We start from the raw sequence: 23,802 nt of genomic DNA, 5'->3' as shown, positions 1-23,802 counted from the left end.
CAACATAACAACAACTATCTTTATTAAAGACCTCAACCTTTCACCCAAATTAGTCACCAAATGTGCCTCATCTAATGGATACCTAGAAAGTCATTTTATGGACTCAATGATTTGGTTTATTAGCTTAGAATGAATTCATTAATTAATGACATTTTATTTTCATGTTAAATCGCCAGTTGGCAACCGATGCCTTATGGGATTAATTGACACATAGTATTAGAATTACAAGTAGAACTTCAACAAAATGAATGTTTCCCCAGGTCTTTCCCCTACTGACCCAGGTCTTTCCCCTACTGACCCAGGTCTTTCCCCTACTGACCCAGGTCTTTCCCCTACTGACCCAGGTCATTCCCCTACTGACCCAGGTCTTTCCCCAGCTGACCCAGGTCTTTCCCCTACTGACCCAGGTCTTTCCCCTGCTGACCCAGGTCTTTCCCCTGCTGACCCAGGTCTTTCCCCTGCTGACCCAGGTCTTTCCCCTACTGACCCAGGTCTTTCCCCTACTGACCCAGGTCTTTCCCCTACTGACCCAGGTCTTTCCCCTACTGACCCAGGTCTTTCCCCTACTGACCCAGGTCTTTCCCCTGCTGACCCAGGTCTTTCCCCAGCTGACCCAGGTCTTTCCCCTGCTGACCCAGGTCTTTCCCCTACTGACCCAGGTCTTTCCCCTACTGACCCAGGTCTTTCCCCTACTGACCCAGGTCTTTCCCCTACTGACCCAGGTCTTTCCCCTACTGACCCAGGTCTTTCCCCTACTGACCCAGGTCTTTCCCCTACTGACCCAGGTTGTACCAGACGTCCATCTCTCCGCTCAGCGTGCGGACCTCAATGATGGTCTGACCCAGGAAGTCATCTGACTCCCTCTTGAACTTCTGTTTCACCCGAGACTTGATGTCATCATCCTCGTCCCACACCCGCACCTTGATCCGGTCCGAGGAGTTGTGGCACTCACTACAGGGAGAAAGAGAGAGAGAAACAGGAAGACGCCACTATGTCATTTCCTGCTTGAGGGACCCACCAATCCCATCTATTCACATGGGTTCAGAGTTGGACATTTGCATTAATTGTGACCCATTCATAACCTGTAAATACACAACCTTCAATGTTATTTCAGTCCAGTACTTTCTCTCTCTTATAGTACTCACAAGTGGAAGTTCTCCTCCCAGACAGGGTTGAGGTTGCCGTAGATAGTCTTGGTCCTCTTCTTGGTTTTGCCCACCTGGACCGTGACATAAGGGTCACTCGTGCCAGTTTTATCCTTGGCCTGAAGGCCCTGGGCACACAGCACTGCGGAGGGGGGAGGGGACAGGCGACAGCATCAGGTGGTCAGTCTGGCTGGAGCATAGCTTGTTTAAACAGACTGACCACTGCACAGTGGTCAGTCTAGTTTACGAGGCTAAGTGGAGAGAGTTCGCCATCCCACATACTCCCATTGACCTATTCAGATTATTTGCCTTTCCTACCTACAGACGGATATCTCTAATCCCTCCTCATATGGCCGTTCAAGGGATTTATCTAATCCGTCTCCTTTGTGTCAGACAGTGGCTCAACGGTCTACAGCACAGTATGACCTTTACAACAAATAGAACTGGAACGCAAACAAACAAGAGGAGACAGAGGCGGATGATGTGTGCCGGGACTCGTGATGGAGTCAGACTCCCAATGGCATCTGCCAGAGCTTTACAAATGGATGGTTCTGGACTCATGCTATTTACAAAGCATCTCAGAATAGGACTCTGCTTGTTTATCTTTTTACATCCTAATGAATAAGATCATTTTTGTGATTCTGATTCAGACAGCGCGGACCTGATCCTAGACCAGCACTCCAACGCTGATTCCCTGGTATCTTCCCCCTCTCTCTCTCACCTGTGATGCTGATCTTGGCCGACCACTTGGAGGTGCCGTCTAGCACGCTCTGTTTGATCTGCTTCATGTAGGTGACGTGAGTGGCTTTGACCATGGCAAACACCTCCTGGATCAGCTCAAAGATCTCCGGCTTGTTCCTCTCCCGGATCTTCATCCTGTCCTTCAGAACCATGATGATGTTCTGGGTTCTGTCCTCCGCCCCATGCTTAGAACTCTTCTCCGCTGCCCCTGAGGTAGACAAGAGCGATGAAGGTCAGATTTTATTTATTGAGTTACATTAGAAAGTAGAAGGTTTTTGTGATGCTGCATGGAGGTCATGAACAGTTTTCATTGTGTTGAATGGGATAAACATTGGATGAATGTACCATGGCATCTATAAAAACAGACTTTACTGTTATTTTAGTTTTATTGTTCTTTTATTCATCTCTTTTATTGACTTCTGTCGTTTTTTTAACTTCTTCTCCTGCATTTTTTAAAATTTGCTTTGCTGTAAAGTACGTTGCAATTTTAAATGCAGTTCAAATAAATCTTAATTTGATCTATAAGAGCAAATGTGCCCCATCATCAGAACACTGTGACACAGAGTACGCAGTATGATTTATGGATGAGTACTCTGGCAGTATCTGCAGACCTGTGAAACGTCCATGAAGAGTTGGAAAGGTGGAGAGGATGTCAAGGAAAGACAAATGGCTTTTAATTTCCTTTCCAGAAAAACCAAACAAGATAGAGAGTGTCTGAGACAGCAGAGTGGGAGGAGAGAATAAGAAGGATGAGGACAAGCAGAGTGGGATGAGAGAATAAGAGAGAGGAGGACAAGCAGAGAGGGAGGAGAGAATAAGAGGGATGAGGACAAGGAGAGTGGGATGAGAGAATAAGAGAGAGGAGGACAAGCAGAGTGGGATGAGTGAATAAGAGGGATGAGGACAAGGAGAGTGGGATGAGAGAATAAGAGAGAGGAGGACAAGGAGAGTGGGATGAGAGAATAAGAGGGATGAGGACAAGCAGAGAGGGAGGAGAGAATAAGAGGGATGAGGACAAGGAGAGTGGGATGAGAGAATAAGAGAGAGGAGGACAAGCAGAGTGGGATGAGAGAATAAGAGGGAGGAGGACAAGGAGAGTGGGATGAAAGACTAAAAGGGAGGAGGACAAGCAGAGTGGGATGAGAGAATAAGAGAGAGGAGGACAAGCAGAGTGGGATGAGAGAATAAGAGGGAGGAGGACAAGCAGAGTGGGATGAGAGAATAAGAGGGATGAGGACAAGGAGAGTGGGATGAGAGACTAAGAGAGAGGAGGACAAACAGAGTGGGATGAGAGAATAAGAGGGAGGAGGACAAGCAGAGTGGGATGAGAGAATATGAGGGATGAGGACAAGGAGAGTGGGATGAGAGACTAAAAGGGATGAGGACAAGGAGAGTGGGATGAGAGAATAAGAGGGATGAGGACAAGCAGAGTGGGATGAGAGAATAAGAGGGATGAGGACAAGCAGAGTGGGATGAGAGAATAAGAGGGAGGAGGACAAGCAGAGTGGGATGAGAGAATAAGAGGGAGGAGGACAAGCAGAGTGGGATGAGAGAATAAGAGGGATGAGGACAAGCAGAGTGGGATGAGAGAATATGAGGGATGAGGACAAGGAGAGTGGGATGAGAGAATAAGAGGGATGAGGACAAGCAGAGTGGGATGAGAGAATAAGAGGGATGAGGACAAGCAGAGTGGGATGAGAGAATAAGAGGGAGGAGGACAAGCAGAGTGGGATGAGAGAATAAGAGGGAGGAGGACAAGCAGAGTGGGATGAGAGAATAAGAGGGATGAGGACAAGCAGAGTGGGATGAGAGAATAAGAGGGATGAGGACAAGCAGAGTGGGATGAGAGAATAAGAGGGAGGAGGACAAGCAGAGTGGGATGAGAGAATAAGAGGGAGGAGGACAAGCAGAGTGGGATGAGAGAATAAGAGGGATGAGGACAAGCAGAGTGGGATGAGAGAATAAGAGGGAGGAGGACAAGCAGAGTGGGATGAGAGAATAAGAGGGATGAGGACAAGCAGAGTGGGATGAGAGAATAAGAGGGATGAGGACAAGCAGAGTGGGATGAGAGAATAAGAGGAATGAGGACAAGCAGAGTGGGATGAGAGAATAAGAGGTAGGAGGACAAGCAGAGTGGGAGGAGAGAATAAGAGGGATGAGGACAAGCAGAGTGGGATGAGAGAATAAGAGGGATGAGGACAAGCAGAGTGGGATGAGAGAATAAGAGGGATGAGGACAAGCAGAGTGGGATGAGAGAATAAGAGGGATGAGGACAAGCAGAGTGGGATGAGAGAATAAGAGGGAGGAGGACAAGCAGAGTGGGATGAGAGAATAAGAGGGATGAGGACAAGCAGAGTGGGATGAGAGAATAAGAGGGATGAGGACAAGCAGAGTGGGATGAGAGAATAAGAGGGATGAGGACAAGCAGAGTGGGATGAGAGAATAAGAGGTAGGAGGACAAGCAGAGTGGGAGGAGAGAATAAGAGGGATGAGGACAAGCAGAGTGGGATGAGAGAATAAGAGGGATGAGGACAAGCAGAGTGGGATGAGAGAATAAGAGAGATGAGGACAAGCAGAGTGGGATGAGAGAATAAGAGGTAGGAGGACAAGCAGAGTGGGAGGAGAGAATAAGAGGGATGAGGACAAGCAGAGTGGGATGAGAGAATAAGAGGGATGAGGACAAGCAGAGTGGGATGAGAGAATAAGAGAGATGAGGACAAGCAGAGTGGGATGAGAGAATAAGAGGGAGGAGGACAAGCAGAGTGGGATGAGAGAATAAGAGGGATGAGGACAAGCAGAGTGGGATGAGAGAATAAGAGAGATGAGGACAAGCAGAGTGGGATGAGAGAATAAGAGGGATGAGGACAAGCAGAGTGGGATGAGAGAATAAGAGGGATGAGGACAAGCAGAGTGGGATGAGAGAATAAGAGGGATGAGGACAAGCAGAGTGGGATGAGAGAATAAGAGGGATGAGGACAAGCAGAGTGGGATGAGAGAATAAGAGAGATGAGGACAAGCAGAGTGGGATGAGAGAATAAGAGGGATGAGGACAAGCAGAGTGGGATGAGAGAATAAGAGGGATGAGGACAAGCAGAGTGGGATGAGAGAATAAGAGGGATGAGGACAAGCAGAGTGGGATGAGAGAATAAGAGAGATGAGGACAAGCAGAGTGGGATGAGAGAATAAGAGGGATGAGGACAAGCAGAGTGGGATGAGAGAATAAGAGAGATGAGGACAAGCAGAGTGGGATGAGAGAATAAGAGGGATGAGGACAAGCAGAGTGGGATGAGAGATGTAGGAGAATGGAGGGCAGAGTCTGAAGTATAACAGTCAAAGGAGCCTTTTAGTTAATAACACTCTTATCCAAAGCAGCGGTCGGTAAGGTCCATTACAGAAGTAACCTCACACGTTTGGTGTTGCTAGTTACTACAAACCTCGAAACAATTTTTTCCCAACTTTATTTTTCATGTTTCACCGCTATATTATGTTTTAGCACCAACTGAAGAAAACTTTATAACTCACTGAGCAACATCAACATGGCTCTACTTACTTTGCAGGCAGTCAGCGTTGAGCAGGTCCTGGCACTTATCGTGACATTTGACCCCACACTCGGTGCACCTCATGCCCTGGCGGGCGATGCCCCACAGCAGCCCCTCACACTCGTAGCAGTAGGTGGGCGTGGTGGCCGTCCACACCTCAAAGTTATGGGGCGTGGTGCAGGAGATGGGGTAGATCAGAGCCTGTAGGGTCTTCTTGTACACATGACTCTTCTACAAGAGAAGGAAACAGAAGAAGAGAGAGAAGTTCTAGTCAGAGACTTAGTGGAATATATGAGTACATGGAGAGAGAGAAAAACTATCTGCATATAGTGCGAATAGAGAAAAGAAAGAAACGCACCAGTTCCTCGTTATTGAGAGTGCTGGACGCCATGGCTGATGTAATCCCTGCCTTCCTGGAGTTCTGAGCCAGGGACTGAGGTAGACCAGGAAGGGGAGTCAAATTAAGGATGGAGTGGATGACAATGAAAGAAGAGATACGTTTTAAATATAGTAGTTCAGTACATACTGTGATTGAAATACATTCAAAAGGGCTTTTAAAACAAAGTAACAACGATTCGATTTTACTCAAAGAGAAAAGCATATTTCTCTTGATACATACTTTAATATCTTTCAACATAGTTTGGATCAGAATACATCTCAGTACGCATCTAAGCCAATAGGGCATAATGCAGTCCAGCTGTATTCTCCCCAAGTGTTTATATAAGAAACAAGGGGTCATAGGTATCTGAAATGAAAGTGCTTCAACGTTCCCTTTTCATTTGGAACCCAGTGTTACTCACCATAGCCTTTAGCAGTACAGATGGAGGAAGGAAGAAGCAGGAAGAGAAACAAGTGTTAAAAGGGCCATATGTCAAACAACTCTAGCCACAGTCACAAACATGGCGACAATGGAATAGGGGTGATTTCAAAACAGATACAGGGTGACGGTGATAAATTAACCAAGGGAAAGAAAAATAACTAGATCAGAGAGAGTTATTGATTTTGTTGATGAAATACTGGGTGGAGGAAAGATCTCGACCTATAAATCACACAAGATGAAAGCATGGCATGTAAACAACGTTGTACACGGCTAGGACAAAGGCCCTTAGGGACAGAGTGGGAAATGAATGTACTTCCTTAACAATGTTGAAGAATAGACACCATTAAAACACAGAGAGTTAGGACACTGTCTGAGAGAGAGAGAGGTAGTCAGCATTAGGAGAGAGAGCCATCGTCCTGCACATACTTCTGTGTCTGAGAACACTGGCTGAATATTAGTCTGGCTTTGTTGCACATTCAGATTCAGTTCCACTCAACACATTACCTGGTCTGGATGAATCAGACTCAGGCAGTTGGTGTGTGTGTATGTGTGTATGCGTGTGTGTGTGTGTGGGGGGGGTGGGGTGTACAGTGTGACAGTAAGCTGGATTCATAGAGACAAAGTGCTGAGCTATTTTGTCCGGTATGGTAATTCTTCATTACAGCTCACGTTGGAGCCAAGCCACCTGAGCGCTGAGCTGACAGTATAGTCTGGCAGGCCTTCAGTTTATCAGAGCTATTCAACTCAAAACTTGGAAATCAGATCAATTGGCAAGGATGGATAGAACAAGGACTAGGCCATCTATTTGGTGTGAGTTGAATAGCCTAGTAAGCACCTGCTTTAACAGCTACTGAAACACTCTGCTCTGGCATTACTCCAGCTGGAGCCCAGTAATGGTACTATTCCTCTGTATGCTTCTCCAGTGAATAATCTACTCTATTCAATCTTTAACGGAAGGCTACACTCTTAGAAAAAAGGTGCTATCTAGAACCTAAAATGGTTATTTGGCTGTTCCATAAGATAACCCTTTGAAGAAGCCTTTTTGGCTCCAGGTAGAACCCTTTAAGTTCCAGGTTGAACCCTTCTGGGTTCTATGTATAACCCTTTCCACAGAGGGTTCTACCTGGAACCAAAAATGGTTCTACCTGGAACCAAAAAGGATTCTACTTGGAACCAAAAAGGGATCTCCTAGGGGACAGCCAAAGAACACTTTTTTTCTAAGAGTATATGAGTGTTCACGTACAGTACAGCAGGATATAACTATCCAGGATTATGTTCTCCACTCTCCTCTAGCATCCCGTTGGTTAACATACCACACCCCCAGGGTGAGCAGTCAGAGAGAGGAGAGGACAGAGTGACACTCCCTGGGAGGTTTGGAGGGCTAGGAAGGCCTCAGTGGCCATCTGAGACCCCTGACTCTGTGTACCTCAAGTAGACACAGAAGGGCAGGGTCGTCCCCCTCAGGACACAACAAGGAAAGAAGGGGGGAAGAAAGAAAGAGAGTAGAGAGAGAGAGAGAAACGGAGAGAGATAGAGAGATAGTGAGAGAGAGAGAGAGAGAGAGAGAGAGAGCGAGAGAGAGAGAGAGAGAGAGAGAGAGAGAGAGAGAGAGAGAGAAACAGAGAGAGAGAGAGAAACAGAGAGAGAAAGAGAGTAGAGAGAGAGAGAGAGAGAGAAACAGAGAGAGAGAGAGAGAGAAACAGAGAGCGAGAGAGAGAAACAGAGAGAGAGAGAGAGAGAGAGAGAGAGAAGGGATGAATGTCGAGTGACTATATTTAGTAAGTGTTCAGAACTTACACTGACCAGGTCTCTGACCAGAGGCATGGCTTTCCTCTTGCGGAGGTCCGGCATGCTGTCAATGCTATACAGCGCCCCACCCACGCTGCATGGGGAAAACCCACACAAACACAACACTCTTATTATCACAAAATCCACTTCCACCACTAACACATAAACACACTGTAATTTACAGGAACAAATACTTTAACCTGGTCCCAGATCTGTTTGTGCTATATAGCCATGTTTGTATGACAATGGCCATTTGCAACACAAAGAGATCTGGGACCAACTACACTCCAATTATTTGCTCAAAATGTCATGCAGTTTTGTTATTATTTCATGTTGTGAAGCTTTATTAGCATACTTGTGGGTGTGATAGTGACAGACACTTACCCTGCTGATAGCAACAGGGAGCAAATCCCAACCGACTCCCCTCGAGCCTGTGGAGAGAAGGGTGAGACAGGGTGAGACAGGGTGAGGAGTGATTGGCACATAGTACGCCTGGAAATGGTTTTATTAGGTCTTAGTACATCACAAATCTGTCCCTAGCTGTCTGTCTCGCAACAAGAACAAAGATGGAGTCTCCCACAGTTTATTACTATAAAATCAAGAATGATGTGTTTAATTGGGCAGAAAACAGTCCATAATGTCAGCCATAAAACAAGGAAGAGAGACAAGAGGGCGTTGCTTCGGGTGATTTCACTGTCCATTGACGTCAGTCGGGAGGCCTATGTGTTTGAAGGCCATGGTTGAAAGTGGATTTGTGACAGATCCTTATCTGCAGTACCATTCCAGTAATTCTATCTGTGCTCTAACAGGAAGACGTGCTCCTTATCTCTCTGTGTGTTCAGACATTCACGTTATTGTCACCAGCAGCGCTCACAAGCAACCACGGACACACCCACCTGGCAGTCGGCTCCAGCCCTGGCCCATCAGAACGGACAACATGCATATCGCTATGGGGTGGCAAAAAAACTGAAAAGAAAACAAATGATGAAATGGCGCACAAACAGGGGTAAACAAATACAAATTATCTTAACAAAATAAAGCCAGGCTAAAACAACCACTGGATCACAACTTAAAGGGTAATATAAACTGGAATTAATGATTAAGAAGTGAATGAAACAAAACTGAAGGGGCACAGATGTCAGAAGATACATTTCAGGGCAGGGACATATGAAGGAGTGACAGCATTATGATGAGAAACATAGCAGGCAGCCACATAGAGAGTCCATCCATACACACCCACCTGCACCAGCCTGGTCTAATAGACTAGACATAATATAGTAAATGGAAATCTGGGGAACTAAAATTAGTATGATATGTTACATTTGGTCAAGTGACATAAGAAAGAAGGTTAAAATGAAAGGAAGGCAGTTGGTCGGGGAGGATGGGTGAGCGCATAACGCAAATGTCTAGCAACCCAAAGGTTGCGTGTTTGAATCACATCACGGACAACTTCAGTATTTTGGCTAATTAGCACCCTTGCAACTATTTACTACTTTTGTAGCTACTTTGCAACTACTTAGCATGTTAGCTAACCCTTCTCCTAACCTTAACCCTTAGCCTAGCTAACGTTAGCCACCTAGCCAATGTTAACCACAATAAAGTGGAATTTGTAACATATCATACATATTGCAATTCGTAACATATAATACAAAATATAATTCATAACATATCATACAAAATGGATGATGGACATTCACAAATTAATATTATATGAAACAACATATCCTACTAAATGGATGGAGAAAGATTTACATTTACTGTTACTTACGTCTTACTCTGAGTCCATGTCGTGCGAGCGCGTACACACACACACACACACACACACACACACACACACACACACACACACACACACACACACACACACGCGCGCGCACGCACGCACGCACGCACACACGCACACACACGCACACACACGCACACACACGCACACACACGCACACACACACACACACACACACACGCACACGCACACACATACACAGGCTGTCTCACCTGCTGCAGCTGTAGTCGGACCTTGCTGCAGAGCCGTTGCCAGTTGGCCCTGGCCCTGTCTGGCCCAGGCTCCATGATGGGCCTTTGATAGCTGGGAGAGAAATGTACAGGGGTATTCAGACTGGTGCTCATTATTTGTGAAGATACTTAGATGGTAGAAAATAATCAAACTTCGCTCTGTTTTAAAGGCAGTAGTGGATAGTAATAAAAGTCTATTGTAGTACAACGTAATGTGTAGAGGGGAAAGTTGTAGTAAATAGTTGTGGTAATAGCGTAGCAGACAATGGTGTTCAGGCCAGCATTACTATATAACTACAGAAGTGGATGGTTGAGGGTTCACCTGACAAGAGGAGTCTCACTCTTCTCTGCTGGGACTTCTGCTGGGGGACTCTCCACCACAGGGACCTCCTGCTCTAAAGACAGAGGCTCTTCCTCTTGGAGGTCTAGGAGGATATCATCCAGGGCATCAGACACTGGAGGCTGGGTCTCTGGAGCAGGGGGCTGGGCTGTGGGCACCGGGGGCTGGATGAGGGATGGATGGATCATGGGGGTAAATGGAGGCTTGGTGGAGGCTGTGGTGACAGGGGGCTGGACAGGGGGCATGGTCTGGGCCTGGGTGGTGGGGGCCAGGGTGGGGGGCTCGGGCTGCTGCTCTCTCAGAGAGGCTTGTTTCTCCAGAGGGGGCCTGGTGATGGAGGCCTCGGGGGCCAGCGTGGGGGCCGTGTAGGGTGGCTCCTGGTTCTCGCTGAGCGTGCCGTCCAGAGGGTAGAGATCTTCCTCTTCGTAAATTATCTCCTCCTCTCCCTCATAGTTGTACTCCCCCTCTCCCTGCTCGGGCTCGTAGAGCTCGACCTCCTCCTCCTCGTAAATAGCCCCCTCCTCTCCGCCATCTTTGACATAGCCCCCTTCGTCACTGTACACCACCTCGGGCTCATCGGGGTCCCAGCCAGCCGATTCCTTGTCGTAGCTGACAGAGGAGTGGCAGGAGTGGTAAGAGTCGTTCTCATCGTAGAGCTCCACAGAGCCTCTCAGACTCCCCTCGTTCTCAGGGCCAAACTCCTCACTGAGCTGGGAGCTGCCTCGACTCAGCTCCCCAGAGGAGGCATAGCGACTGCTGCCTGTAGGACTGTAGACAGACAGACAAATGGACCACAGTCAGATACACAGACACATGGAGCAGACTGGGGACGAAAAACTAAGAAATGAACAACCAAATGGGCCCAGAGTGCATGTTAAGGGGAAGTATTGGGGACTAAAGTGAGGGAGAACAGTTAATCTAGGATAAAGAGGAGAGTAACAAACCCAGGCATCCTGGACCAAGGGATAGGCTAGTGTGTGTTCAGATGCATGAGTGTGGGGGTTATGTGGTATACTAACAGGGAAGTCTTCATTTTTAGTAAAGAGAGAGAGAGATTATTGGTGGATGCTCTGATCACACGCCACATACAAATCTGCATATTCAACAGAGCAGATTTTCACAAACACCCAGAGCCAACACAATAAACAGCGAAACAAACGCGAGGCACACAGCCTTGACAAGTAATGGCACCCACTCAGGTGAGGTGATGAGAGAGAAAGAGAGAGAGAGGGAGAGAGAGAGAGTGTGTGAGTGTAATATTTACTGTTCACTTTTTATTGTTTATTTCACATTTTGTATATCCATTTCACTATCTTTGTCAATGTAAGTATATGTTTCCCATGCCAATAAAGCCCCTTGAATTGAATTTAATTAAGAGAGAGAGAGAGAGAGAGAGAGAGAGAGAGAGAGAGAGAGAGAGAGAGAGAGGGAGAGAGAGAGAGAGAGAGAGAGAGAGAGCAGATAGAGTGAAAGAGAGCAGAGGGAGAGGGGTGGAGAAAGAAAGTACAAGTGGAAAGAGAGAGGCAGGGGCCTACACTGGGCTGATCAGCCTCTTTTTAGCAGACAAATAAAATAGTGGAACATTTATCGACTTTGATGAATGAGGCTATTAGTGAGAAGAGAAAGAGAATGAGACACCTCATGAGTCAGAGAGAGAGAGAGCAGACTGGAACAACACACATCCCAACACACAGACACAAGTCCACTCGTTTACATACAATCGATTAAAGCAGTGAAGGTTCAATAATGCATGAGGCGGTACAGGGGGAGTAAAGAAAGAAGAGTTAAACAGCCCTGGGGTGTGTGTGTCTGTGTGAGAGCTAGGAGACAGGAACCTGGGCTGTGTGTGTCTGTGTGAGAGCTAGGAGACAGGAACCTGGGCGGTGTGTTGTCTGTGTGAGAGCTAGGAGATAGGAACCTGGGCTATGTGTGTCTGTGTGAGAGCTAGGAGACAGGAACCTGGGCTGTGTGTGTCTGTGTCAAAGCTAGGAGACAGGAACCTGGGCTGTGTGTGCCTGTGTGAGAGCTAGGAGACAGGGACCTGGGCTATGTGTGTCTGTGTGAGAGCTAGGAGACAGGGACCTGGGCTGTGTGTGTCTGTGTCAAAGCTAGGAGACAGGGACCTGGGCTGTGTGTGTCTGTGTGAGAGCTAGGAGACAGGAACCTGGGCTGTGTGTGTCTGTGTCAAAGCTAGGAGACAGGGACCTGGGCTGTGTGTGTCTGTGTGAGAGCTAGGAGACAGGAACCTGGGCTGTGTGTGTCTGTGTGAGAGCTAGGAGACAGGAACCTGGGCTGTGTGTGTCTGTGTCAAAGCTAGGAGACAGGAGCCTGGACTGAATGCAAACAGGAAAACAGAACACCAGAGGAAACCAACACACACATAGAAATACACACACTGCATACGCACAAAACCACATCCAGAATCCTGCTACTCGATCAAGAAGCACACACGCATGCAAACTCTCTCTCTCTTTAGTACACCCACATGGACACACACAGCTCTGTCACTGAGCTGTCTGACAGAACCCTGCATTTTCCTTCTCAAACACCAAACACAGCAGGAGAGAGGTACAGTGGCACATACGTCTTCCCCTCTCTGATAGGCTACTATTAATTCTGAACAGGCATGCCTCCTGCCACCCAAGAGCCGGGGCCAGGGTCCTCAGCCAACAGTATGGCTGGCTCTGGCTGGGGGAAGCCTGAGCTGCATAGTTAATCACAGAGAGGACTTGTCACGGAGGCACCGTAGGAGGAGGAGGTAATAACAGGCTGCCACTGAGAGACAGAGGAGGCAGAGGAACCACACAGAACACACTAACACTTCATCACTGCAACTCACATCAACTTAGCCAAACTGCTCCCCTATGCCTTCAACGTCTTACACAACAACACAAACACAACAGAGGAACTCATTCACATTTCACCACAGATGTACGACAGAGAGAGGGGAGATCATGTGTGTGTGTGATACTGGTGTGTATACAGTAGTTATTATCAGGTAGATACAGGATCGGAACGGAGATAAGAAGTAGAGAGAGGGAGTTGAACAGCACATGCATGCAAGCACAGCGAGCGAGGAGGACAGGACTATTCCACCACTGACGTCACAGCGAGACCACGGACGAAGTCACAGGCTGGAGCAGGAGGAAGAGGAGGAAGAGGAGGTGCAGAGACCCACCTATCAGAGAGCGAGTGCCTACTGTCTAGAGAGTACTGGCGGCTGGTGTGCCGGCTCGAACCTGAGGCTGAATCGAGATCGCTGCGCCCGTTGGTGGCCGAGTCTAAACTATCATAGCGTCTGGCAGGAAGGAGGGAGAGGCAGTAGAGGAGCATCAGTACAGTCTAGCCTGGGGCTTTTCAAAGACACACAGCAACATCCACAACACCAAACCACACACTGCCTGGCAAACCTACCGCATAAAGACCACTGGCACTGACCAAGGAGCCAGACAGAGCCAGTCAGACAGAGAAGAGAGTGATTGGTTTTAGCTATAGCGGACCTTGCAGGTCCATATGGCTATAAACAGAATCACTGTCGAGAGAAGCCTTTATGCAATAACGTGGCTGCCCCAAGCTAGGCATGAGTTTGAGTGAACTTGTGCCTTTGAACAATAGATGTTAAGACAAAAAAACACACTTGATTTTGGGGGAGGTGGGGGGGCAAAACAAGTTGCTAAGTGATCACAGGGGGCTGTATTTCAGCCACACACACACACGCATGCACACTCACACACATGTACACACACACACTAAGTGATGGTGCCGGTGAGGCTCTTCCCACATGGCCTGTATACAAGGTGGGCATGACTGCTCCTTTGGGCTTGTATAGTGAGGCCGCACCGCAGTATGCTCTGTAGAGTGAAGTCACAGTGGGACAACAGGTTACCATGTAACAACAGTGTGAGCCAAAACAAGCTCACTGGGCTCTGTATCAGTCTGATTTACTCTGTGGTGAATAGAGTGTTGATCTCTAGAGGAGACAAAGTCAATATGGATCCCTTGACTAAGAAGACGTGTTGCGAGTGAGATCCATGCTGTGTCAATAGTCTAATGTAGTTTCCTTTCCTCGTCTCCTTTCCTTCACCCACACATATCTCAAAGAGCTGGACAGGGAAAAGCTACAACTTCCACCTACCCTGCATGTTTTTAGATTAGAACAACTGTAGGATAGCAGCTTGTAGTAAAATAACTTAAAGGTAAGTTTAAAATGAAAGAGAGGAGACAATGAAAGAAGCTTATTGGGACAAACCCCCTATTGAGACCCCGAGTAGTGAACCAGGTAATGAAGCAGGTAAGGATGACAGAACAGGACAGGAGAGAGGTTACCTCATGGGTCTCTGGTTGTCGTAGTCCAGCTCTTGGATGGAGCCGTTGTAGGAGGTTAGCGAGGAGTAGCGCTGGTCTCTCTGGATGGGGTACTGGTGCATGGAGGCGTTGGGTTGAGACGTGGTGTAGAAGGGAGGGGGGATGCTGTTACTGGTCTCACTGCGGTAGTCACTGTCTCTGTCGTCCACCGCACTGTCTGGGTCTTCATCTACACAGGAAATGGTAGAAATATGATGATGATTATCATGATGTGAGTCTGGGTTCATCTTTACTCATTATGCTAGTATGTGCTTGGTGACATACTTAAACCTAGCAATATAGGCCTGCAGTACAAGGTTCCATTTGAGTCAGCATACATTGTTCGCTAAACTGTGTGAAAAAAGCTAGAAAGACTTACTTTGCTGGTCTCCCCAAAGACTCCAGTTACCTACAAGGACAGAGGGTAAGTAGGTAATAAGTTACCACAGAAAATTTTGATTTGGGCCTGAGCCATAAACTCCAATGCTAAAAAATGTCCCCAGAGCAGCGGGTAGTCAGCCATAACTCTCAACCCAGCATCCCATAACTCAAAGCGCATTCGCAGACCCCATCCGTAAACACTCAATGAAACACAGCATGCATGCGGACAAGCACTCACACACATACTGACCAACCTTTACGGCTGATCTCTCACAAATCGTCTCTCACAAATACCCACTGACAGACTGAAACACCCACCACAGCCCAGACTCATCCACAGTCGTTTCCACCCACCCACATGGGCCGTCATCATCAGACAGACAGGGCTGTGTCTGACAGGGCAGTGTAAGTATGCCAGCACACATCCATCACACAGCCAGCAGCCATAAATCACTGTGTGTGGAGCTGACTATGAGGCAGGCCTGCTGGCTCGATTCGTCATGTCAGCTTTTCTCCCTACCTCCTTCCATCCCTCCCTCCCTCCATCCGCCTGCCTGCCTTTCTGCCTGCTTCTTCCCCTCTAATCTGCATCCCAAAGACTCGGGAGGAGAGTGGAGAAGAGGGGGAGGAAGAGAAAGAAGAGGAGGAGGAGGAATAAAGTGAATGAGGAGGATGAAAGGGAGGATAGTAAAGAGGGAGAGAAGGAGAGTGAAGAAGAGGAGGAGGAAGAGGAGACGGGGAGAGTGACAAGTAGGAAGTGGGGAGGGGGCAGGAACAAAGTGAAAAGGAGAATGAAAGGGAGGAGGGTATTAAAGAGGGTGTGAAGAGGCTACAGCCAGTATCAAGTGTCTACTACTCACAGCACTGTGTTGTTGGCGCTTGCAGTGGTCTCTCCTCCTCCTCCTGGTATGTGTACTGCAACACACACACACCCAATAGATACAGCTGACTGACACTGTACATTGCACTGCAGCTAATCTAACATTGGGTAATCACCATCTAGGAGAGTTATGGGTATACCGAAAGGTCTACATCATATTTAATGCATAGAGTAAGTGATGACTTCTGTAATTACTGATAGCCCTGCCTTGTGGCGGGCGGGTAAGATGTAAACACAGAGGGAGGAGAGGAGGAGATGCCTTACGTCCTGGTCCCTCATGGCATTGAGTTGCTCCAGTTTCTTGGCCCAGTATCGAGCCTCATCCTCTGGAATGTCTGAAGCAGAAAGACCCATTCACTGGTCAGTCACTAAGGACACATTCATGCACGCATGCACGCACACACACTAACCTAATGGCAGTTCAAAGCGGGTGTCCAGCAGCACGCGATGGAAGGTGGGGTCTTTGGTGCCGGTAATCTCATTCTCAGCCATGATGACCTGGGAGTCCAGGGTCAGCCACTGCCCCGGCCCATCCTAGCACGAGCACACACACACGCACAGAGAGACACACACACACACATACTGTTATTGTACAGGGTAAGTGTTACCTTACAGTCAAACAATTGGGAGGATGCTAAAAAGAGTCCTAGTTACAGTGTTTCGAAGCAGAGAAATTCACTCCCTGTAGGTTATCCATCTTAACCACCCAAGAACACTTCCCTTAAACTCCTTTCATCCCTGATATGAAGTGTATTCCACCATAAGCACTTTGATGTAGCTTGACAACAAACAGTATGAGTCTATTGTTGTGATGAACTAGTGTCTGAGCCTTGGATGTGCTGCTGGTAAACCGCCTTGTACTCTCAGGAGGGTGGAGTGTGGTGGGGAAGGAGAGGGGGAACCGGGGGGGGGGCAGGGTGGGCGTACCGTACCTCATTAGACTGGCGGATGTTTTGCAGGGGGATCCACAAGGTCCCCACCATGGTGTCCCAGATTAACCCTTTGTTCCACACCTCCACCGTCAGCCCCAGGTCCAGCCTGTTGATCTCACTAAACAGAGAGATAGAGAGAGAGAAGGGTGGGTGAGAAGGTGTAGAAAAAAAGAGTGAGACAAGAAGATGAGGAGGGAGAGAGAGGAGGTGAGAGAGAGAGAGAAAGAAGTGATGAGGAAATAAACTAAACAGACTGGGAGACCGAAATGACAAAAACCCTGATTGAGCAACAGGGCCGGGAAATATAGAACCCATCTTATAGAGAAGTGAAATATATATACCATCAGATACCCAGCGCTAATCTAATAGAACAAAGAGCCAATGTGATTCACCCTGTGGTGGATGTGAGTCACTGAGCCACAGAGAGCTGTCTGAGGGGGAGAGGCGAGGTCAATAAGGCAGAGTGAAGGAGACCAGTATTATTTCCATCAGTGAAAACAGGAATGAATTCTAGCAGGAAAAAAGCGTATAGAGCTGACGGTCCAGGACTGATTTGGTCAATAACATATATACACTGCACCTCCATTATCTCAAGTATCCACACAGCTATACTCAGATTGCATCCCCATGGTACCTGACCCCTGACCCCTGGTCAAAAGTAGTGCTGTATAGGGACAGCCAGGAATCCCCTTGTGACAGGGGGAATGGAAGATTGTTGTGTGCAAGCTTCACAAATGTTTTTAAATTGTTCAAACATTTCTACCCTGTCTATCTATGGGTAACAGGGTTGAGGTGTTCTGCTCGACCCGCTCAGTTTTGGACCACAAAACACCAGAAAATGTCCAAAAAGCGTAGAACCAGATCACCTGCTTTTACACTATGATTTGACTATTAGATGGTCAATGTCTCTCTTGAAAAAAAATATTTAAAAAGTAATAGTTTCACCAAATTAAAATGAGATCTCAGCTCACGTAACATTAAAATGAATCACTAATAACTTGAAATAAATAATCATCTTCAGAAATGACTGTGTCAAAGCAACAAAATAGCGAGGGCTTTACAGCGATGGTGAAAACTTGGAGAAATGTTGGGTTTACGTGGGTTAAACTGAAGCTGAATTTTGAATGTGGTCTATATTAAAAGTCCACTTCATTTAATATAACAGGCTTTTAAAATGCAATATTTGTGCACAATTTCTACTTAAAATAAGGGGATGCAAAAGGTACTCATTTCGTGGCAACTTCCTGTTCCTGTTATCAGTTGTGAAAACATTTTGACTCTGGGACAAGTGCCCTATCCAAGGCTTCATCTGAACTCCTGCCCAGTGACTGTAGCACTCCAAACAATGAGAGTGTTGCTGGGCACCTTAAACGTCACTACTTAAAACATTTATTCAGGAGTCCCTGCAGTCCGTGTTACACAACATGTGTGCACTCTGGTGTTAACACATTAGTGTCACTGCCTGCCCAGCTGCATGGGCGGCTGGCTGGCTGCCTAGCTCAACAGTTGCATATCTCGTATCTGAGATCAGGCATCCAGAGCCTTGTAGTCTCATCACTGACAAAGCACTTAGGACCCAGGGTAGCTCAACGTGTGGAGAGAGAAACTAGTAAGTCTTTCCTATAGAGGGAGAGATGGAGGAGGAGGAAGAAGAGTGGGATGGGAGAGAGGAAGAGGCGAACAAATGAGGGAGAGGAGGAGAGGGGGAAGAAGTCTTACAACATGAAGTCCTGCTCCCAGCATGGCTGGGCGCCCCGCACAGCGATGGTGGTGCTCTTGACATTCTGCACCTTCAGCGTCACGTAGGTGTTAAATTTCTCTGTGGAACAATGAGGAATATCAGTGTTAATATCAAACAAACCAGTGTTTAAGACTTTTTAAGACTAAGTCAAACATGTCTCAACTCACCTTGGGGTCCATCGAGTTTGGCTTTCTTCACTGCAAAACAGACAGAAAAACAACAACATGAGCCATACTGTAATGGGTTAAACAAAATGGGGTCAATCACTCTAGAGATTCAGGTTTCTAACAACAAAGCTATTAACAACCCACGCCTTCTTGAGCTGAAAAGGTTTGCTGCATAAGACAGCGTCAAAACATATGTTCATTTTGCAATTTAGATCAGAAATCTTAGATATTCTTTTCATATCCCAATATGCATATCAGCCCATGCGGGGATCGTGGGTGATGACAAGACCCTGGCATTTCGTAGGAGGAGGAGGAAGGAAGGACCTAATTCAGTCAGCCTGGGCACACTTCCTCTGATGGCAGAATGCCTGGGTCTTAATATCAAAGCCTGTATTCACTAACAGATGTCAAGAGCTCTATTTGAGTGGAAGGCTCTCAGCGGTATGCTCAGGTGAGAGAAGTTCAGAGAGAAGAGGAGCACACAGGATTCAGTGTGTGTGTGTCTGTACACACGTAGTCTCACATATGATGACCAGTAAGGGTGACACAATGAAAGCAGGTCTGTTAAGGTAAAGGTACCACTGTCACCTTCTATAAATTGGGGATCACTTTAGGTAACCAATCCTTTTTTTCTGACCCATTCATTATTCATTAATCCCGCGCCTGCCCGCCCGCCCGCCCTGCCGATGCCAAGTAAACCCATGTTCAGGGCTTTAATATTCAAAGACTTCCTTCTAATCCACAGTGAATGCCTCCCCTCAGTTCATCTCTAAAAGCTGCAGTTAAGAAAAGGGACTTAGGGAAAAAGGCCCATTTGGAATCACAGAGTTGGATAAAATAACCTCCAATGCTTTTCTCTGAGGGCACAGTGGAATGTTGCAGTGGGCTGCCACTCAGATGCCCGCATGGCTGACATGGGCAGTCCTAATGACCTACTGACACATTCTCTATCATTATGGGTCCAGCTGGAGCACTCCCACCTGTATGAATAATCCATATCATAACAACCATCACAAGAATGGCTTTTTTATGAAGCCACTCAAGATTTCAGCTAAAGGAAAAGAAAAGGAAAGAAAACGAAATTGTGTCTCCTGCTGTCTGACTTGACATGATAAGGTTAATATGTCAGAGTCAGATAATGATGAAGCAGCGTGACAATAGTGGTAGTCTTTGTTTTCCTAAAATAGCTCATCCCAACAGACCCTGAAGAGGATGTTTGTTTTATCTGAATATCAATCTGATTTTGCTAGTCTGCAGGGCAGGAGGAGGAGTTAGAGGATGCACTTAACCAACTTCAGAGCAAAGCCTTTCATGATTCACCATTACTCAATAGAAGACTACTTCATCCCCTGTAGGGGGATTCCATGGAACACTGCAAAATACAAGGAACAAAAGAGATGTCCAGCTCCATTACCACCGCCTCCCTTTGCAGAGCTGAAGCTAACAGGATTCTACCCAGTCATTCAGCCAGCCTCTTCAGCTGTCTATTCCTCAGCACCTCCGCCTTCCCAATCATCAGCCTCAATCCACTGCCTAAATTTTTCTCTCTCTCTCTCCCCCATCATCAACCTCAATCCACTGTCTGGAATCTCGCTCTCTCTTCCTCTTGTTCCCCCTCTCTCCCCTCGTTCTCTCTCTCTCCTCCTGCCATGTGGCGTGTGTGCTCCCTCTCTATCTCTTTGTCTCGTGCTCCATTAATCTCTCTGTTCAGCCAAGCACAGGCAGAGCAGAACCCCCACTACTAAAAATAACCACTTCAGCGGGACAGTAGTGGATAGGGGTTGGGGGTGAGAGGTGAAGGGTAGAGGGGGACTCACACAGCTCAAATGCACAATGCTAAACCAGTTTAGCTATGATGGCAGGAGGGTTACAAAAAAGCCCACTTTTTTAAAAAGCGCACAAACTAGTGTCTCTTCGCAGGAAATATAGTCACTCGCCCCACGGAAGCGCTCCAGGGTTTTATTGCCTGAGATTTTCCAGTCGAAAGCTTACAAGCACCTCATACTTCAGATCAGTTGTACTTGTACAAAGAGCAAGAAACAGCAATATAATTCAAACATGTAGCCTGCAGGAATTATATAATGTCGGAGGAGTTCTCAGTTATGAAGAAACAGAGAAAGAAGATACAAAATGAAACTTTCTGATTGGCAGGAATGAGACGACATAATTGCTTTCTTCTGTCATATCGTCTTGTTCAATCTAATAGAGGGAAAATTAAGTTACTCGCACACAGTGAAATGAATCTTTATTATAATTTGTAATAATAAACTATATCATGGAGGTCAATTATATTTTATTTTAAAGTATCCATTGTAATGTGCCCTAATGAAGAACAAAACTGTCTCCATTAAAAAACAATGAATCCACAGAATATGAAACACAAAAATGAAATGAAAGCCAAGGGCTCACTCTCTTTCAAGGAGCAGCCTGTCGAGATACAGTATCATGTATTCTGAACCTGAACAGAACATGAGATATTGTTATATAGTGTCTGATTATATGGAACCGAACGGCCCTCGGCTGGCGCAAGCCAATTATCCTTCCGTTGGATTACAACATTATTCATGCTTGCTAGCTGAGCCACTGAACGCATGACATGCTGGGGAATACACGGAGAGCTTCAGTGGACATTCATGTGGGAAGAAGAAATGACTGGGGATTTGTCAACTAAAAACAAGCCCGGTCATTGTTGCAAGGAAGTGTGTGTGTACTGTTTGATATTGTAATGTGACGCTAGAAATCTGCTCTTTCGCTGAACACTGGGCATCACTCTTCCTTATCACTAATGATCTGAAGATATGCAAATAGACCTATAGTTAGAATCATGCGTTTATAATAAACGGTAACAGTGGGGACACTTCTTCTCCACTGGGTTGCTGTCAATGCCATGTTCTCTCTGCCATTTCTACATGAAGGCCTAACAAAAAGTACTCATATCCCCATTCTTCCTCCAGTCTCTCGATAGTGGGTGAAAATAGTGCCATTTGTAAGAAAAGTCTGTCTCTCAATCTCACCTTGGCTACGGGATTTTATATAACCACTAATTTAGCTGTACATTCATTACTAATGGAAAATTAAAGGAAAAGTTCCAAATGCCAGGGAAGAGGGTTGCTATGCCAACAACATTTGAAGATATCGCAGGTACATCTGACAGTCTGTCTCAATCCTGACATCTGTGCAATCAATTTGTTAATCCAACTACTGTGCCAAGACAATATCCTGTCTCCACAAACACTTTAGGCTTGCTGGCATTTCACTCTACCACTTTCATAGACAAATCGTGACAGGCCAACGTTTAAAGGGAAGTGACTGTGGGTGTGAATCGATGTGACAATAGCATAAAACCCGAAAGCAGGCCACTGAATGCCTAAATAATCTATAACAGGCAGGCAGCTAACAAATTAACTGGAAAACAAGTTACTGAGGGAGCAAAATAGGTCAACACAGCTAATATTCAAACAACCCGAACAAAAACTAGACTATTTAGCTGTTTTGATTTTAGGGCTACAAGATATCTGCTATTAGGTGTTTTTGTTGGGAGAGTAAATTGACTAAAGGACTCGCGCCAATGCCCCATTGCCCAGGGTAAAATCTCTTGGACCATTTGTTCTTATCCTCGGAGAAAATGCATTTCACACAAACAATCATTCTAGAAAGGGTATGGTCAACAACACTGATTCAACATATAGAAGGCTAGTGCTAGAAGCAATCTACTGTAGCCACGGCATAGAAAGGCTGCATTCAGGATATTTCTTTGGAAACGTCACGATTTCTTAAGAGAAAGGCTGTCATAAGGAATGCAATCATCATTTTGATAGACAACCAAAAGCGACAGTACACAAACTAAATGAACAATATTTGCCGTGCGAACCACCCCTACATATTTAAAAATCGTAATAGAAAGCAAAGATAACATGGATTTACAGTACACGCCTTTTTAGTGAGCTACTACACACCGGGACATAATCCAATACTGGACTCAGTTTCTGACAATCATATTCCAGAAACTCATATATACTCCGTGTAGTCTGCTTTACGATAATATTCAAACATATTTTGAGCGTGATTTGTTGCGGTTAATAGACTACAATAACGACAGTTTAGCTACCATTTTATCACCAAGACATCAAAGTGTTTATGATGACTGACAGTGTTCATTACGCTTCTCCATCATTAGAAGACAGTCATATTATAAAACAAGAATTAGACCAATTTAAAAAATGCTGTAGGCTGTCTGGCCACCTAAAGAATACAAAGAGCTTTCTGGTCAAAGGAATTTGACTACAGCCAATTTAAAACAACTGTAGTATTCAGCGCGTCGTTTAGGCCTATACGCCAACAATAAAGACATTTTAGAGCAGAATCAGCTGCAAATGAGATGAATTGAAGAAAACCGCCCGCGGAGCAACTGGTTACCCGTGTAAATAAGAGCATTTCTCTCGACAGCCAACAGTAGTTTGTTTGTCACTTACCGCCAACGCACAGCAATGACATCTCTTAGCTCTGGCTATGATCGCTCCCAGATGTCTTCCACCGGCACCGATATTTCAATTCGGAGTAGATGTCTGTATCTATAGCCTGTATAAATAGGTGGATGGAGTCAGCTCCGTTTCTACTAGAAGCTATTATACGTCACTGTTTTGCGACAGTAAAAAAAAATCTGATCTTTAGAGTCTTTTGTCGTGCGCTTTCCCTCTCATGTATGGATCAATTTAGGGGGTTATATTTCAACCTCAGCTCTCCGCTCCCCGACGCACAGCCATCTTGTTCAGCACCACCACTGTAAGGACAGTTCCCGAGACCTACGTCACGGTAGTGATGACGGGATGAACCAAGGATGCTCGCAACACCTGACTGTCAGGCCTCCCTGAACGTTTCGTGGTCCTGATGAAAATCCCAAATATAGTCTACAGCATCTTCTAACCTCAGATTAGATAACTGGACCTAAGAGAGAGCATTAAACTTGTCTTC

General features: G+C 46.3%; 1 protein-coding gene across 2 annotated transcripts in view; it reads right to left on the bottom strand.

Annotated features, from left to right (window-relative positions):
- LOC129810716 (protein unc-13 homolog A-like) overlaps window positions 1–23,681 on the bottom strand; it is a 30,426-nt gene extending 6,745 nt beyond the window's left edge. The window contains exons 1-19 of one of the 2 annotated variants that reach the window (XM_055861504.1): window positions 23,304–23,453; window positions 18,832–18,861; window positions 18,643–18,742; window positions 16,924–17,041; window positions 16,402–16,525; window positions 16,256–16,326; window positions 15,972–16,026; window positions 15,110–15,139; window positions 14,713–14,920; window positions 13,565–13,684; window positions 10,369–11,154; window positions 10,029–10,119; window positions 8,418–8,464; window positions 8,043–8,127; window positions 5,784–5,858; window positions 5,437–5,656; window positions 1,867–2,094; window positions 1,146–1,287; window positions 782–951 (exon numbers count right to left, since the gene is read on the bottom strand). In XM_055861504.1, coding sequence (XP_055717479.1) covers window positions 782–951; window positions 1,146–1,287; window positions 1,867–2,094; window positions 5,437–5,656; window positions 5,784–5,858; window positions 8,043–8,127; window positions 8,418–8,464; window positions 10,029–10,119; window positions 10,369–11,154; window positions 13,565–13,684; window positions 14,713–14,920; window positions 15,110–15,139; window positions 15,972–16,026; window positions 16,256–16,326; window positions 16,402–16,525; window positions 16,924–17,041; window positions 18,643–18,742; window positions 18,832–18,861; window positions 23,304–23,325 — 2,722 coding nt within the window. In that variant the 5' untranslated portion in view covers window positions 23,326–23,453. Of the gene's footprint in view, window positions 1–781; window positions 952–1,145; window positions 1,288–1,866; window positions 2,095–5,436; window positions 5,657–5,783; window positions 5,859–8,042; window positions 8,128–8,417; window positions 8,465–10,028; window positions 10,120–10,368; window positions 11,155–13,564; window positions 13,685–14,712; window positions 14,921–15,109; window positions 15,140–15,971; window positions 16,027–16,255; window positions 16,327–16,401; window positions 16,526–16,923; window positions 17,042–18,642; window positions 18,743–18,831; window positions 18,862–23,303 lie in introns of both variants that reach the window. The other variant, XM_055861503.1, reaches the window with a different exon arrangement.
- Between the last annotated feature and the right edge of the window lie 121 nt (window positions 23,682–23,802).

Source organism: Salvelinus fontinalis, chromosome 14 (genome assembly GCF_029448725.1).
Source record: "Salvelinus fontinalis isolate EN_2023a chromosome 14, ASM2944872v1, whole genome shotgun sequence".
NCBI classification, from domain to species: domain Eukaryota; kingdom Metazoa; phylum Chordata; class Actinopteri; order Salmoniformes; family Salmonidae; genus Salvelinus; species Salvelinus fontinalis.
Note: the sequence above shows the minus strand (reverse complement) of the source record. Positions and strands in the feature narration are given on the sequence as shown.